The sequence below is a fragment of the Berghia stephanieae genome, chromosome 10 (genome assembly GCF_034508935.2).
Source record: "Berghia stephanieae isolate SIO BIC M18660-M18661 chromosome 10, UCSD_Bste_1.3, whole genome shotgun sequence".
Lineage (NCBI taxonomy): Eukaryota > Metazoa > Mollusca > Gastropoda > Nudibranchia > Aeolidiidae > Berghia > Berghia stephanieae.
In genome coordinates, this window is record NC_088369.1 from 17,801,348 (window position 1) to 17,816,338 (window position 14,991).

Consider the following 14,991-nt stretch of genomic DNA (forward strand, 5'->3'; position numbering starts at 1 on the left):
CCCAAGCCAACAGAAACATTAACATTAACATGTAGGAAGAGATATCATGCCTACATAAATATTGTTTTAAACAGATACAATCAATACATTTACATTTACATGGTCGATGATTGAGCTAGTTTCTCCAATTGTTGATTGTTCAACTAGAGCCGTGCTGCCTGCAGTCATTGCGTTTGTTCCTATCTTTAAGACATGAGTAATGGTCTGTTTTTTTTCTCTGCCCCATGTCCAAGCTTTAACGTTGGAACCCAATCAGGATCAGTTTCATCAAGCAGTGATGCTGGCCTTCCTGTAAAGGCAAAAAAAATTGATTGTTGAAATATATTACGTCATTTCTTGCCTATTACAATCTGGTCCTGGTACTTGTGTGGCTATGTGGTCTAGTGCTATGACACCGATTTTGGATCGGAAGGTCATGGGTTCGAGCCTCGCGCTCGACGTATAGTTGAGTCCTTGGAAAAGGCTCTTTATTCACATTCTCTCACCGTACTCAGGTGTAAAATGAATACCTGGCCGTTTACAGCGTTTTCTTTGTCCGAAAAATTGTAGTGTCGCCTAAAAGGCGTCATGTCCCGTTCTACATGTTAAATGTTGCTGTTGACCAGGGACCCCTTGTAAAGCGCTTTGAGCACATTAAGTGGATATTGCGCTATAATATAAAGCTCAATTTTTAAATTAATTTTTTTTACAATCCTTAAGCTTTCCGTTAAATTTACATCCAGCTTTGTCAAATTAGAACAAGGGTAGAACAATTATATAGTGCAATTTCCATGTAATGAAAATTTGTTCAAAGCGCTTTGCAAGGGGTTTATAGCCAACACTTCTTCACTAGAGGAATTCAAGCGTCGATTGAAGACATTCTTATTCCGACAGGCTTTCTTTTGATTATGTGTATAATTAGCGTTGTTCGTGTACTGTGTTAGATCTTCATGATTAAGTTAATATATGTTTTGCGCCCAGAGTCCTCCTGATGAAGGGATGTTTGGCGCACTATAAATCTATACCATTATTATTATTATCAACAGCAAGACTTTACATGCAGGTCGAGACATGACGCTTGTTAGGCGATATTACATTTTTTCCGGAAAGAGACAATGCTGTTTAACAGGCCTGCATCTGCCCCCTGAAAAACTTGCCTGAAAATCCTCGAGCTGAAGCTTTTTCAATAACATGAGCAAAAATCCCCATTTCCCAGAATATTTTCTTAGAATTTCACCAATTCAATAGGCTGTTAAACAAAATGAAAAAGTATTTTAATTAATTTTTTTTCCGGCAGAGCGAAATTGCCAGAAATGCCGGCAAATTTACAGGCCTATGTTAAAAGCCAGTTACCCAATTTATGCCTGAGTATGGTGAGAGAATGTGAATAAAGTTCCTTTCCCAATGACTCAACTGCTCAGAACGGGTCTGGAACCCTAATCCTTCCAAAATGACGGTGATAACTATACCACATAGCTGCAATTAAAGTATCGGGATCCCAAAGGACAATTTTTTTAATTGAATTTTTTTTTATTATTATTATTGTCATATTTGGGAAAAATTCCATATGAAGGCCCTAATTCAATGACTATACGAAACATTATAACTAATCCTCACCTTGAGTTAAAATTAGTTTCTAACTATGAAAATTATGAAAAGTCATTTTAGTGGATTGATAGAGGTCGATTGTTTCTTTCTTTGGATTAAAATTTAAAATAATAATAATTATAATATTAATTTTGTCAGTAAAAAATAACCATTACTATCATTATAAACTGACACTGGCAATCACTAAGCAGCATGTTAAACTTCTGTCAAAAACTAGCATTTACATGTCCAACAGCGGTGTAGAAAAGCAGTTTGTTCGTGTTACTTTACAATACACCAACAACGGAGGAACGGAAAAAAAAAAACTTAAGAAAAACGCAACCTTACTTTTAATATTTCTTCAAATGGAGAACATGTTTCAAAAATGCACAATAAAATAATCTTGACAAAGCATAAGTTATAAACTGGAACATTATAATTCTAAAATGAATAACCAGAACAACAGTGAAAGACTTCCTAATCTCATAAAAGCCAAAGCTTGAAAACGAAAGTAGCCCTATCACTATCGGTAATGAGGCATTTGGTTTTGATTTAGAGTATGTTGCACGAGAAATGCATGGAATATTCATGGTCCTATCTGATAACTAAACACAACAAATAAAAGATCATCCACCCGGACCGTGTATGGACCATAAAATTAAAATGATTCCTTCTAGACCGCCTACAGACTACAGATTACATCTGAGTCTGAGATGAGTCAGATGATTTCTCCAACTTCGGAGTTTCGCATAGAAAAGTCACATCGGTGAAAAATCTCTCCGTAGATTTTGTTAGACCACCGAGTTTGAAATTTTTGATTTGATTTCTTTTCCATGAAAAAGAAAAAAAACACATATTTACTAAATCATAAACTTGCAACGTCAGAAATTATTAAGGCAAGGACCTTGGTCGGTTGCCGCCAACTCCGTGACATGCTATGGCCCACAATGGCTACATGATGATGTTGGAGCGAAGTAAACTTGCTTTGTTCACAATAATTAAAATTAATTCATATCGTATATATAATATTTAAGATTTTAATTTATCCATCAATTCTTACCTTTAACAAAATGATCATTGCAAACTCGGTGGCTGCAAGTTAGATTTGAGCCTTTCTTCTGATCGCTGCAACTGTCTCCGCTGGGTTAAATTTATTATTTTTGGGTCCTTCGTCTTCCTAATGGATGGTAACCTGAACATTTTGAATCCATCTCGACCCTGTCTTCTAGTGCATCCGATGATTATGCAGTTATTTGGCACGTTTCAAGTTTTAAAAATTGGACTAGAGCTTGTTTCACATCAATGTTTACAAGCCAGCCAAGTTCTTTTGCCATCCGGAACTAAAGTAGGTCATTGCGTGACGTCATCAGCATTCTATCTATAGATAGTATGCGCTTGGCTAAGAAGTTCATAACATTGCCATCCGGAAGTCTAACGGACCAACACACAAAACTATGTGTAACCATGAACTTGTATAGTCTGGATAATACCGTTTAGTGAGTATTACTCATAAATGTGGATGGCAAAAACAATAACAAAGGCCTGAGTGACGTCATTTGCATAGTATCTATAAAGTAAAGATCTCATTGATTCAATCTTGGTCAAGCTGCTTCCACACCGAAAGCAAACACGAAGTGACCGCCTGGTGGATTGACCATGCCTGGTCATTGTGTTCGAGGCCTCGATCAATGTTCGATTTCCGGATCGTCATTTCACACTCCCAAGTCAGAATCGATTCGCTTTCGATTTGATTAAACCCCTTTATAGAGGGAATGCAATGGGAGCGATCTATAAATAGTATGCGCTTGTCTAAGAAGCTCATAACATTGCCATCCCGAAGTATAACGGACCAACACATAAAACGGTGTTTATACATGAACGTTTTAGTCAGGTTAATACAGTTCAGTGAGCATTACTCATAAACGCGGATGGCAAAAACAATAACAAAGACCTTAGTGACGTCATCTTCGAACTATCTATATTCGTTTTCGTAAAAGCAGGTCATCAATCCCATGATTTGTTGCTGTCCAACAATTGGATATTTCTTAACAAATGTCAACACGCTGCTTTGTTTATGAAAGTTGTAAACACACCCATGTGTCAAGCTGAACAAACTGACCAATCGTGATGTAAGATATTTTAAAAGCTGTGAACACTTCTCACTATGTGGGTCATTTTGAGCACACTCTGCAACGTGACCAATGACTTCGAGCACATGGAAAGGGAATATAGATCATGCCCATTGACGTCACATCAGCTCTTTGTTATTGTTTTTTAAACAGGCATTTGTATGATTTCTTCTTCCTTTAGATAGTATGCGCTTGGCTGAGAAACTCACAGCATTGCCAAAATCCTAGGTTTGAAAGTTTTTGCTAAGACGAGGGTCATTTAAATCGATCGATATTTGAAGGACGAGTTTTCTGGCTAAATTTCTTTTCAGGAGTACGGTAGTGCGCATGTCAAAGGTTACACACAATATTATAAGTTGATATATTTAATATAGCTGGCTATTGTTATGAGAATTATTTTAGCCAAACGCATAGCATAAATATGAAAGGCATTTTGCACACAGTCTACCATCCGTGACTGGATTTGGCGGAGAGTACTTTGCTTTCATTTAGCTTCTTATTTAAAGAGTATCATACACATTTTGTTGTACTTTTAATGTTCCGTAAACATTTGCCATAAAATGTCTCCACAGATATAATGTTTTACTTATTCATTCGTAACAAATAGATGCTCTCTGTAACGCGATTCCCTGCATGGCTGCCTCTACTAATTGGTTCACTATACATACAGTTTATGGCACAACTAAAGACACAATCTTAAACAGATTATAAAGAACTGGAAATGTTAGATTTGAATGATTAAAAAGTGATGGATAGAAAGAAAAAAAAAAGAAAGAAAAGAAAGAGAGAGAGAGAGAGAAAGAAAGAAAGAAAGAAATGGAAATGAACTTGGTGACTGGTTACCGTTCTACCAGATGGTTGGACAATGTAAAATGAATTTTTGGGTGGGCCGATATGTTTTGTGCCAAAAATGATAAACGATGAATAAAAAGAACGAAAGAAAGAAAGAGAGAAGTAGGCGATGGAAATGAACTTGGTAACTTTGGTCACGGTTCTATCAGATGATTGGAAAATGTAGAGTGAACTGTGGGTGGGGCGATATAATGTGTTGTGCAAAAATAAAATATGATGAAATGATGGATAGAAAGAAAGAAAGAAAAGAAAGAAAGCAATGAAAATGAACTCCCTGACTTTGGCTACGTTCAACTCGATTGTTAGAACTTTTAAAGTGGATTGTGGGTTGGCCAAAGGGGACGCCCAAAGACTAGGTGGTGGGATAAGGTAAAGGACGATATGAAAGAACTGGGTCTGGAGGAAGATGATGCTATGAACCGAGACGCATGGAGATGTGGTATTCATTATGGCGACCCTGTAAAATGCGGGATAAGCTGAAAGAAGAAGAACAAGTGGGTTAACCGAAGGGACCCCCAGAGACTAGATAGATGGATAGGGTAAAAAACTGGGCCTGGAGGAAGATGATGCAATGAATTGAGATGCATGGAGATGTGGCATTCATTATGGCCACCCTGCAAAATGTGGGAAAAGATGAAAGAAGATGAAGTTGGTAGGGCCGATATGTCTTGTGCTTGATAAGATTCTATGACCAGTTAAATGCCGTACTCTAGAGAAACACGTGTTAAAAGTTTGGTCAGAAAACTCGTCCTTTTAATATCTTAAGACTATTTAATTGACCCTCATCTTGGCAAAAACTCTCAAACCTGGGACGATACTCGTGGACAAGACGTCCCATACATTTTCTTGCTGCTGTCTGGATCTTGAGCGGTGTATGAATGTTTTTTATTGTTTTTGTTATTGGCTGACGAAGGGTTTTGAGCCCGAAAATTTCCTTGTTTGACATTTAGTTATTTTTTGAAGCTGTTATATTCATTACTTTTTTTTAGTCCGCAGCTTCTACCAGCTTAATATCACTTTGAAAGGTCTTTGTGAGAGGCTATGTGGTCTAGTGGTATGACACTCGCTTTCGGATCGAAAGGTCCCGGATTCGAGCCTCACTCGGCGCATAGTTGAGTCCTTGGAAAAAAGGCTTTTTACTCACATTCTCTCACCGTACACAGGTGTAAAATTAGTACCTGGCCGATGTCTCTGTCGGAAAAAAATGTAATGTCGCCTGACAGGCGTCATGTCTCGTCCTACATGTTAAGTGGTGCTGTTGGCCACGGATCCCTTGTAATACGCTTTGAGCACGTTTAGTGGATATTGCTTTCGAACGTAAACAATGACAATTTGTTCTAAATTAACTACACTCTGTATAGATAGTATGAAGTTGACGTCACTCAGGTCTTTGTTATTGTCTTTTGCCATCCATGTTTATGAGTAATTCGCACTAAACTAGATTTACCAGACTATAAACGTTTAAGCTTACCCATAGTTTTGTGTGTTTGTCCGTTATACTTCCGGATGGCAATGTTGCGAGTTTCTTAGCCAAACACACACTATCAATAACGGACCAACACACAAAAATATGTGTAACATTGAAAGTTTAGTCTGATTAATACAATTCATAATTATATTTATTTACTCATAAAATTGCTGGTTAAAAACAATAACAAAGAACGAAGTGATGTCAACTTCCTTCAATCTTTTATTTATAGACAAACACGTATAATATTTCTCCAAGCGGGCATGAGTATGCATCACAAAGCACACATTTTGATTGGATAAAATCCACTGGTTAATTTATGACGTAAAAGTTTTCTTGCCAAATTGTAAAAAAAAAAAAAAAAAAAAAAAAAATCCGTTTTGTCTGCTTGTGTGACAATAAATAGGTTGTGTGAACGGCCGCGGTGTCAACACCTTCTTGTGATTTTTCCTGGCAACTTTACGTGGCCAAAATCAGCAATGACACCACAAGCTAACAGACTGATAGGGAATGAGATTAGTAGAAGAGTAGCGTCCCTTGATTGGACGTCACCCATAGTCCGAGACCCAGAGACGCATGCGCACAACCAGCATGACGTTCTTTCTCTAATAACTTTTCCGCCGGTGATGTCACAGACTATGGGTGACGTCCAATCAAGGGACCCTACTTCTCCGCTAATCTCATTCCCTATAACACTGTCTCGTATCGAGATGAAAGAAGCCAAACAAAACAACTTATTGTCATTTTTGGCCAGAAATATTATACTTTATCTATCAATAGATTAAGAGGAGCCATAGTTTAAGAAAAATGTCTTTAAAAAATATAAAAATTGAGCTTTATATAGCGCAATATCAACTAAATGTGCTCAAAACGCTTTACAAGGGGTCCCTGGTCAACAGCAACATTTAACATGTAGGACGGGACATCACGCCTGTTAGGAGATATTGCAATTTTTCGGACACAGACAACGCTGTTAACGGCCAGGTACTCATTTTACACCTGAGTACGGTGAGAGAATGTGAGTAAAGAGCCTTCTTCAAGGACTTAGCTATGCGCCGAGCGGGAGGCTCGAACCCTGGACCTTCCGATCCGAAAGCGAGGGTCATACTACAAGACCACACAGCCGCATAAATTTTAAAGACGTTTTTAAGAAATCTCAAGTTAAAAACTTTTTGACAAGTTAGGCGAACATTTTAAATTTTGGCCATGCTTAAATGTAAAATGGCATTTTATTTTTTTAGGTCGTGTGAATGGCTGCAATGTCAACAGCTACTTGTTATCTTTACATCCAACTTTACGTTGACAAAATCACCATTTACATAATAACAACAAGCTACATACAGCTTATAACAATCTCGACAACTACACTGTCTCTGGAAAAACCCATATTTTAAAATTTGGCCAGAAAACACGTCCTTCAAATATCGATCGATTTAAATGACCTTCATCTTGGCAAAAATAAATCTCTCAGAAGTCCCAGGTTTGAGAGATTTTTTTTTTGCCAAGATGAGGGTCTTTTAAATCGATCGATATTTGAAGGACGAGTTTTCTGGTCAAATTTTAAAATATGGGTTGTTACAGAGTACAGCAGTAACAGATTTGCCTTTCTTGAACAAAAGGCGGTTTTTTAAGGAAAAAAAAAAAGATTGAATTTGGCCAGTAAACTTTACTTCATATTCTGCTATAATTTAATTGACTCCGCTTTCCAATTTCAGATTCAGACTCCTACTAAAGAAAGCTTTAAGACGTCTCAGGTTTAAAACTTGTTCACAAGATAGGAGTCACTATAAGTCAATGATGTATAAAGTACACATTTTATTTATTTTTTTAAAAGTCAAATTTTGAGAATATGCGTTTTGTCCGTACACGGCAAGACGTTCGTTGAGTGATTGCACGGTGCCGGTGCCGATGCCGTGCCGTGCTGTGCTCATCAACCATGACGACAAACCAAGACCGGCCAAATGACAAATCATTTCTCTTTAATTATACAGCGTTGTCTTTTTTCTCTTTGAACCTTCATCCCGGTTAAATGGGAATTTCTATAATTGGTAATTTTTACAATTTTGTTATCAATATTATGTTACATTGATATCTCGGCCGGTAGAGCACTCGCATCGCACGCAATGGGAATGAGATCGACTCCCGGTGAAGTGGAGATACGTTTCTGATCCTCCTCCCCCCCCCCCCCCCCCCCCCCAAGTTTTATTCCCATCAGGCAGACAGGAGACGATCAATAAATCTGTCATGTAAGAAAACCAATGAATGTTATTGATTTTGGTGGGATCTACTCGTTTTACATTTTTGTTTCGTTTTGTTTCGTTTTGCTTTGTGTTGTTTGTTTTTTTTAGTTAGTCATGTGAATGTCTGTCTGAATCATTGTCTAAATATTGTATTTTTTTTTCATAATGAAACAGTCACGTTTAGTTGATTTAAAAGACTTAATTATGAAAGTTGAGTTATATCAAGTACGAGTAGATATCAAGGTCTGTTTAACATTCACAACATATAGATAGAATAAAGATGACGTCAATATGGACTTTGTTATTGTTTTTTGCCACCCGCGTTTGTGAGTAATTCTTACTAGACTGTATTAACCATACTATAAACGATTAAGGTTACACACCGTTTTGTGTGTTGGTCTGTTATACTTCCGGATGGCAATGTTATGAGCTTCTTAGCCAAGCGCATACGAGCTATTCACCTTTAACGTTTTTCCAATTGCTTTCTGTCTTTGTCTTGGAATGAGATTACTTGGTTAGGTGATCTCAAACTAAGTACATTGATAGTTTGCTCTTGGAATTTACGTCTGTTTCCTATTTGAATCGATTCCCCTTTGTCTTACCTTTTCTTGGGTACTTTAATTGTAATTCTAGAACTTTTTACTATAAATAAATAAAATAAAAAATAAAATTCCCTTATTCATCCCAAAGGGAAAATTTGTCTTATGGTCTATTCCAAGGGAAGACTGAAATAACCCAGGCGTCAGCAGTAGTACAGTGCCGCAAATTTCGCTAGGGCGAGGTGGCTTGCTCTACAACGCAGCGGCGGGTGATCCAATTCGGTACCTTTCGGGTACGAACCAAAGACCGTATACCTCTGAGCCACGCCCCCCCCCCCCCATGTTCTTCCTTTTTACTGGCGCTGATAATATGACCTCAACGTGTTGCAAGCGCTGTAAAGCCCTTATAAATAAAAACAAAACAATACAAAAAACAATTGGTTTATTTGATTGATAAAGATGCTATGCGTTCAGATAAAATACTCACAACACCCGCACAGCGAGACAGGACATTGCATTGCTATTATCCGATGTCGATGTTTTGCAGTATAACTTGGAGACACGGTCTGTGGTTCATGTGTTCTTTTACAAAGTAGTTGTCAGCAGGATTGGCAATTTGGCAGATTTTCTGCCAAATGTCCTTTTTTTTTTGGCAGAATTTGAAGTCGTTTGCAGAGAAAAGACGGTTTGGCAGTTTGGCAAATATTTGGCAGATTTTATTTTCCGATATTATTTATATATCATGTATAGGTCTACTCCACGTTTTCCATGGCAATTTTTATGTATTAGTGATATTTTTAAACTTGGGAAATGAGAAAAAAAAATGACATAGGCCTTGCGAATTTTTTGTTTAACAAAACTGATGAGTTTTCAAAGGGGGTACTATAAATAGTATGGTTTGGCAGGTTTTTGTGGTATTTGGCAGATTTTTAAAATCCAGTTGGCAGACTGCCTGAAAACAATCTGGCAACCCTGAGACTAAGTAGTTGTCAGTTGAATGTTCATAATTGCTTTCTATTTATATTATAATATCTTTGAGAGCCAGGCCAGGTATAATGGTTGCACGTCAAGGCTTGGAAAACTATCACAAAGGAACAGAATTAGTCGTATAATTATAATTATCCTCGTATAGAATGGAAGGGAGAAAGAGACCTTTGTGCAGATTCAGTAAATGATGTTAAGGATGGTGTGATGGATGTTTTGTTTACATTTTTCTGGGTATATATTTTTGACATTGTGAACTAAAAGGAGTCTTCTTTAGATTAAAGAGAAATGTAGTGTTGGGTATATAATTGGGCGATTCAAAATCGCTGGGTGTGTTTGTTTGGATGGTGGTGATGGTGGTTGTTGTTGTTGGTGGTGGTGATGATGGTGGTGACGATGGTGATGGTGAGGATGGTGATGATTATGATGATGATGATGATGATGATGATGATGATGATGATGATGATGATGATGATGATGATGATGAATTGAAGGAGGAGGGAGAGGACGACGACGACTATGACGACGAGGATGAGAGGAGGTCGAGGAGGAGGAAGACCATAAGGTGGAGGGTACTGAGAAAGTCATCTCTATCGGAACAAGGGACAAAACTGCTTATCTCCGAAGCTAATATAGAAATATGAATTATGTCCCTTTTATCTGATTGATGTATCGCATGGTGCTCTGTGGGGATGGGGTCCAGGGCTAAAATGAGAGGTTGATAACGAAAAATAAAATAACCCCCCCCCCCCCCCCCCCCCCAAAAAAAAAGAAAAAATTAAAAAAAAAAAACAACTAAACCTGCTCAAAGCGCTTTACAAAGGGTTCCTGGTCAACAGCAACACGTAATACTAAGCTCAAAACACTTTAAAAGGGTCGTAAGCCGAAAGCAAACTGACAATGGACGAAACACGCAGTCTGCTAGTTATGTATTGGAATAATTTCTTGTCGGGAGATAATTTTGTTTCACCTGAAGTAATAATATAGGTACAACAGCCTATTTCAATATCAACTATTTTTAAAAAAGTTTTAGACTGCAGATTCTTTGACAGGTTTCGAAACCTTTAAATCTGTAGTGGAATTTTTCACACCAAAATGATAATAATATGATTTAATATCGATTTTTTAAATGACTATTTTATTATATTTGATGTTTATTTTAAATTAGCTTCGTTTTTTCATCAATTAGTTCATGACAGTGTATAAATCTGTGTTAATATAACGATGAATGATGTGTAACATTATGATAATTTCCATTCAGGATCAATAAAGTATATCTTATCTTATAAGTAGAATAGTCAAAATACAAACCAATATAATATTCTACCTCTATTTCATCTCAAAACTAATTCAAAACTTTGGCAAAACATTTAATATTCGATTATAACAATCTTTAGCAGCAGTGATGCCCAGCACGAAGTCCATATGATTCCACGTTGGGTAGTGATACTTCTCTATGATGTTGGGCAGGGTAGACTCCAGTATCGATACGTCTTTTGGATCGGCCAGCCAATCCTTGAAGCCGCTGAACAGAACGGCGGGTATTCGAATACTTCTGACGTTGTAAGCTGGGGGAATCGGCTGGCCGTATCGTTGGATATTTGCCTCTGACGATCCGTAATCGTACTTGGCGAAGCGTTTTTCTCGAACCATCTGAGCGTAGTGGACTACGTTTTTAACGGATGTTCCTGGATTGGAGAAAAAAAAAATGGAAGTTATTATCATCTGAGATTAGTGAAATAACATATAACCGTATATTTTATTCCATGCGGCTATAATTTGGTCTAGTGGTATGACACTCGCTTTCAGATCGGAAGGTCCTGGGTTCGAGCCTCGCGCTCGGCGCATAGTTGAGTCCTTGGAAAAGGCTCTTTACTCACTTTTTCTCACCGTACGCAGGTGTAAAATGAGTACTTTGCCGTTAACAGCGTTGTCTTTGTCCGAAAAATTGTAATATCGCCTAATGTCCCGTCCTACATGTTAAATGTTGCTGTTGACCAGGGACCCATTGTAAAGCGCTTTGAGTACATTTAGTGGATATTGCCCTATATAAAGCTCAATTTTGTTAAACATAGAAAACAATCTTTACTTATTTACTCTATTGATGTTTCAAGTAAACGTTTTCTGGCCAACGTTTATAAAGAATTTATGAAAATATTTATTTTTTTTCATGAAATGTTGATCAACATTGGGGAGAAAAGATATTTTAAGACTCGTCTCAGTGAGTCATTTTGGATTGTTGCAGATATTTTTAGATGTTTACTACCACCACCATCATCACCATCATCATCATCATCATCATCATCATCATCATCATCATCATCATCATCATCATCATAACCACCACCACCATCATCATCATCATCATCATCATCCTCCTCCTCATCATCATCATCATCATCATCAGCAACATCTATTTCATCAACATAATAATTACCTGCTGGAGTGTGATTCATATACACCGGTAAACGAGCCTTATTTATGTTGGTAATGTCTGGCCCATTGCTCAAAGACAATATGGCATAACACACCCAGCGCGATACAGGCTTCGCACAGACCGTATCAGCCATCCGCCTTGATTTGTCCGTTGTTTCAAAACAATCCTTACGTCCCAGCAATTTATAAATATCCGATTCACTCATTTCAGCAAGATACCTCATAGGAGATACCATGTTTGAAAGACTCATAATCGGTGCAAGACCTACGAATAATCGAATCTTTTCCTGATATTCGGGTTTTTCCGATAACAGAGCAAACGCGACTATAGTTCCTTGTGAATGTCCGATGTAGTGTAGAGAACTCTGGGACGTTTTGTTTAGAATGAAATCGATAAACGCTGACGTGTCATACACAGCCATTTCGTCGAAACTCCAGTCCCAGAATCTAGGATCGTCTTTGGTGAGGTTGACGTGACGGTTCGAGTACGTGTTTCCACGACTGTTGCCCAGCCAGACGTCGTACCCAGAATCGGCTAAAATAAATGCTAAGCTATCATTGGCAAAATTCATGACGAAATCGCATGCTGATGACGTATATCCGTGTTGAAGGAATACGATAGGTTTTGTATTCGGATTCGAATATTCTTTGTGATGAATTGTATCCGAGTTATGATGCAATCTCTCTGAAGCGAATCGTGGCTCTGAGATGATTTGATTTTGATGATGTTTGGATGTTTCCGGTTTGGAAGGCATCTGGTTTTTTAGTCGGCCCCATGGAATACGGTGGAGATCAAGCAGAAATCCATCCCGGGTTTGAACCACGTATGTTTGAACAGGGTAACCTTGAGTCGAAATAAGTTCAGTCAGATTTCTGTTGGCGTCTGGGTCGAGATGTTCCATCTTTTCGATCTTTCTAAGTTTCGAGTCATTTGGAAGAATGTTACCGTAATTTTGAAAGCGTTTAATCGGATTTAATTGTCTTTTCTTGGAGAATGAATGCTGAGAAAGTTTTGACGGAAACGGAAATAACTCTACATCATATTCCTGTTTCTTTTCAGTCAAGGTTCTTTCTGGTTCACCATCTTTTATTTTGGACTCCTTGAAAAGCCTCGTAAAACTCGTCAAATGGTCATTTTTTGACCAGTGTAGTATGTGATCGGTTCTTTGACCGGGCTGTGATATTCCCGAGTCCATTGTGGGAACAGTACCATCAGCTCCAACCATTAACAGATTACTGCTGAGAATGATGAGAGACAAAGCAGCTACGCTAATGGAAACGACATGAAACATTGTGATCCTTTTAAAAATATGTTCACCATTAAAATACTAATTTTGATTTATATTCAACAGAAGAAAAAAAACTATCTGCCAATGTCACGTAATATAATCTGCTGCATACCACGAATTCGTTTTAAGAAAAGTGAGCACAAACCACCGTTAATAAAGTCTAATAAAGTTTGTTATTTGTCAAAAAGAGTGCAGTTTTGTCCGTGGGAACGTTGAATAACTTTCCACAAATTTACCAGCTATCCTTGATTGTGAAAGGTGAACCAGTATACCGTGAGAGTGAAAGGGATCTTAACGCTAAAACTGACTTCACATTGGTTAAGAAAGTCAGTTGTCTTTTTATTTACAAGGAAGGAATAAATGTTGTTTTTGTCAACTTCTAATAAATCAGTACTGTCAAACAGACAGATATTTTTGACTTTATTTATTGATTGATTGATTTATTGATTTATTTAGTATTCATTTTACTAATTAAATAATTATTTTATTTACTTATTTTTGAATGCTTTTATTTATTTGACATCTATTCATTTATTCCTTTATTTATTTATCTATTAATGTATTTATTTATTTGTTTATTTATCTATCTTTTTTTTGTTTATTTCTTTATTATAGACATTTTATACAGTTTTGTTTACTCCTCGACAGAACACCAAACTACACTTATGAATCATTAATATATCCAGTTTCTATATCATGTTTAACTTTAAAATCCAAACTCAATTATTGGTTTTTGGTGTAAAACTTGTCAATGTTATAAATGAAAAACAACAAACTGACCGATGTCCAAACACACCGAATGCATGTAAAATTGCTAGTGTCCAACATTGCCCTAAGATTATCAGTAATGTTATCAGTAGTGACATTATGTCAGTTATTTACAGATAAGAGATACTGCTTGCATATAATATCATCGTTGTGCAGTGTAAAACTTGCTATTGGTCAGCGAGTGACCTGTGGTCAGCGACATGATGATATCGATAACTGCATGAAACATAACAATGTCCCACTCTGTTTACATTGGGTAAGATTATAATCCACATACTAAATTATTGCCATTCGCTTAGAAGTTATTGGTTATAACATGTTCTGCTGTTTTGTTTTGTTTTTTAAAGTTTTATATCCATGATAACGAACATTTATTCATCTCTATTGCACACTATCAATGAAATGGAGAGAAAAATAACATGTGACTCATATAAAAGGGAACAAAACAAAACAAACAACGTTTCGGCCCTTGGCCTTCGTTAGGAGACAAAAAACACAAACACAAATATGTGAATTTACAATATATCACATTTCGTCAAATGTGAATATCATATCTCATATTTGTGTTTGTGTTTTTTGTCTCCTGACGAAGGCCAAGGGCCAAAACGTTGTTTGTTTTGTTTTGTTCCCTTTATATGAGTCACATCTACTCACTTTATTTTTCTCTCCATTTTACTGGCTCATTTGGGCACCTCTAGCTTTGGTTTTACCAATGAAATT

The 14,991-nt window shown here is 37.1% G+C and overlaps 1 protein-coding gene across 1 annotated transcript; it reads right to left on the minus strand.

Moving 5' to 3' along the window:
- Nucleotides 1-9,488: 9,488 nt before the first annotated feature.
- On the minus strand, nucleotides 9,489-14,652 carry LOC144980747 (lysosomal acid lipase/cholesteryl ester hydrolase-like). The gene is made up of 2 exons (XM_078928495.1): nucleotides 12,216-14,652; nucleotides 9,489-11,466 (listed from the first exon to the last, which is right to left on the minus strand). Exons 1-2 carry the CDS (start codon nucleotides 13,504-13,506, stop codon nucleotides 11,129-11,131), a joined length of 1,629 nt encoding a protein of 542 aa, XP_078784621.1. The 5' UTR covers nucleotides 13,507-14,652; the 3' UTR covers nucleotides 9,489-11,128.
- Nucleotides 14,653-14,991: the final 339 nt, after the last annotated feature.

Excerpts from the sequence above, each read along its gene's own strand:
- LOC144980747 (XM_078928495.1), bottom strand. The coding sequence starts at position 13,506 with ATGTTTCATGTCGTTTCCATTAGCGTAGCTGCTTTGTCTCTCATCATT. Across the intron at positions 11,467-12,215 it reads TATGAATCACACTCCAGCAG|GAACATCCGTTAAAAACGTA; the intron begins GTAATTATTATG and ends TCTCCAATCCAG.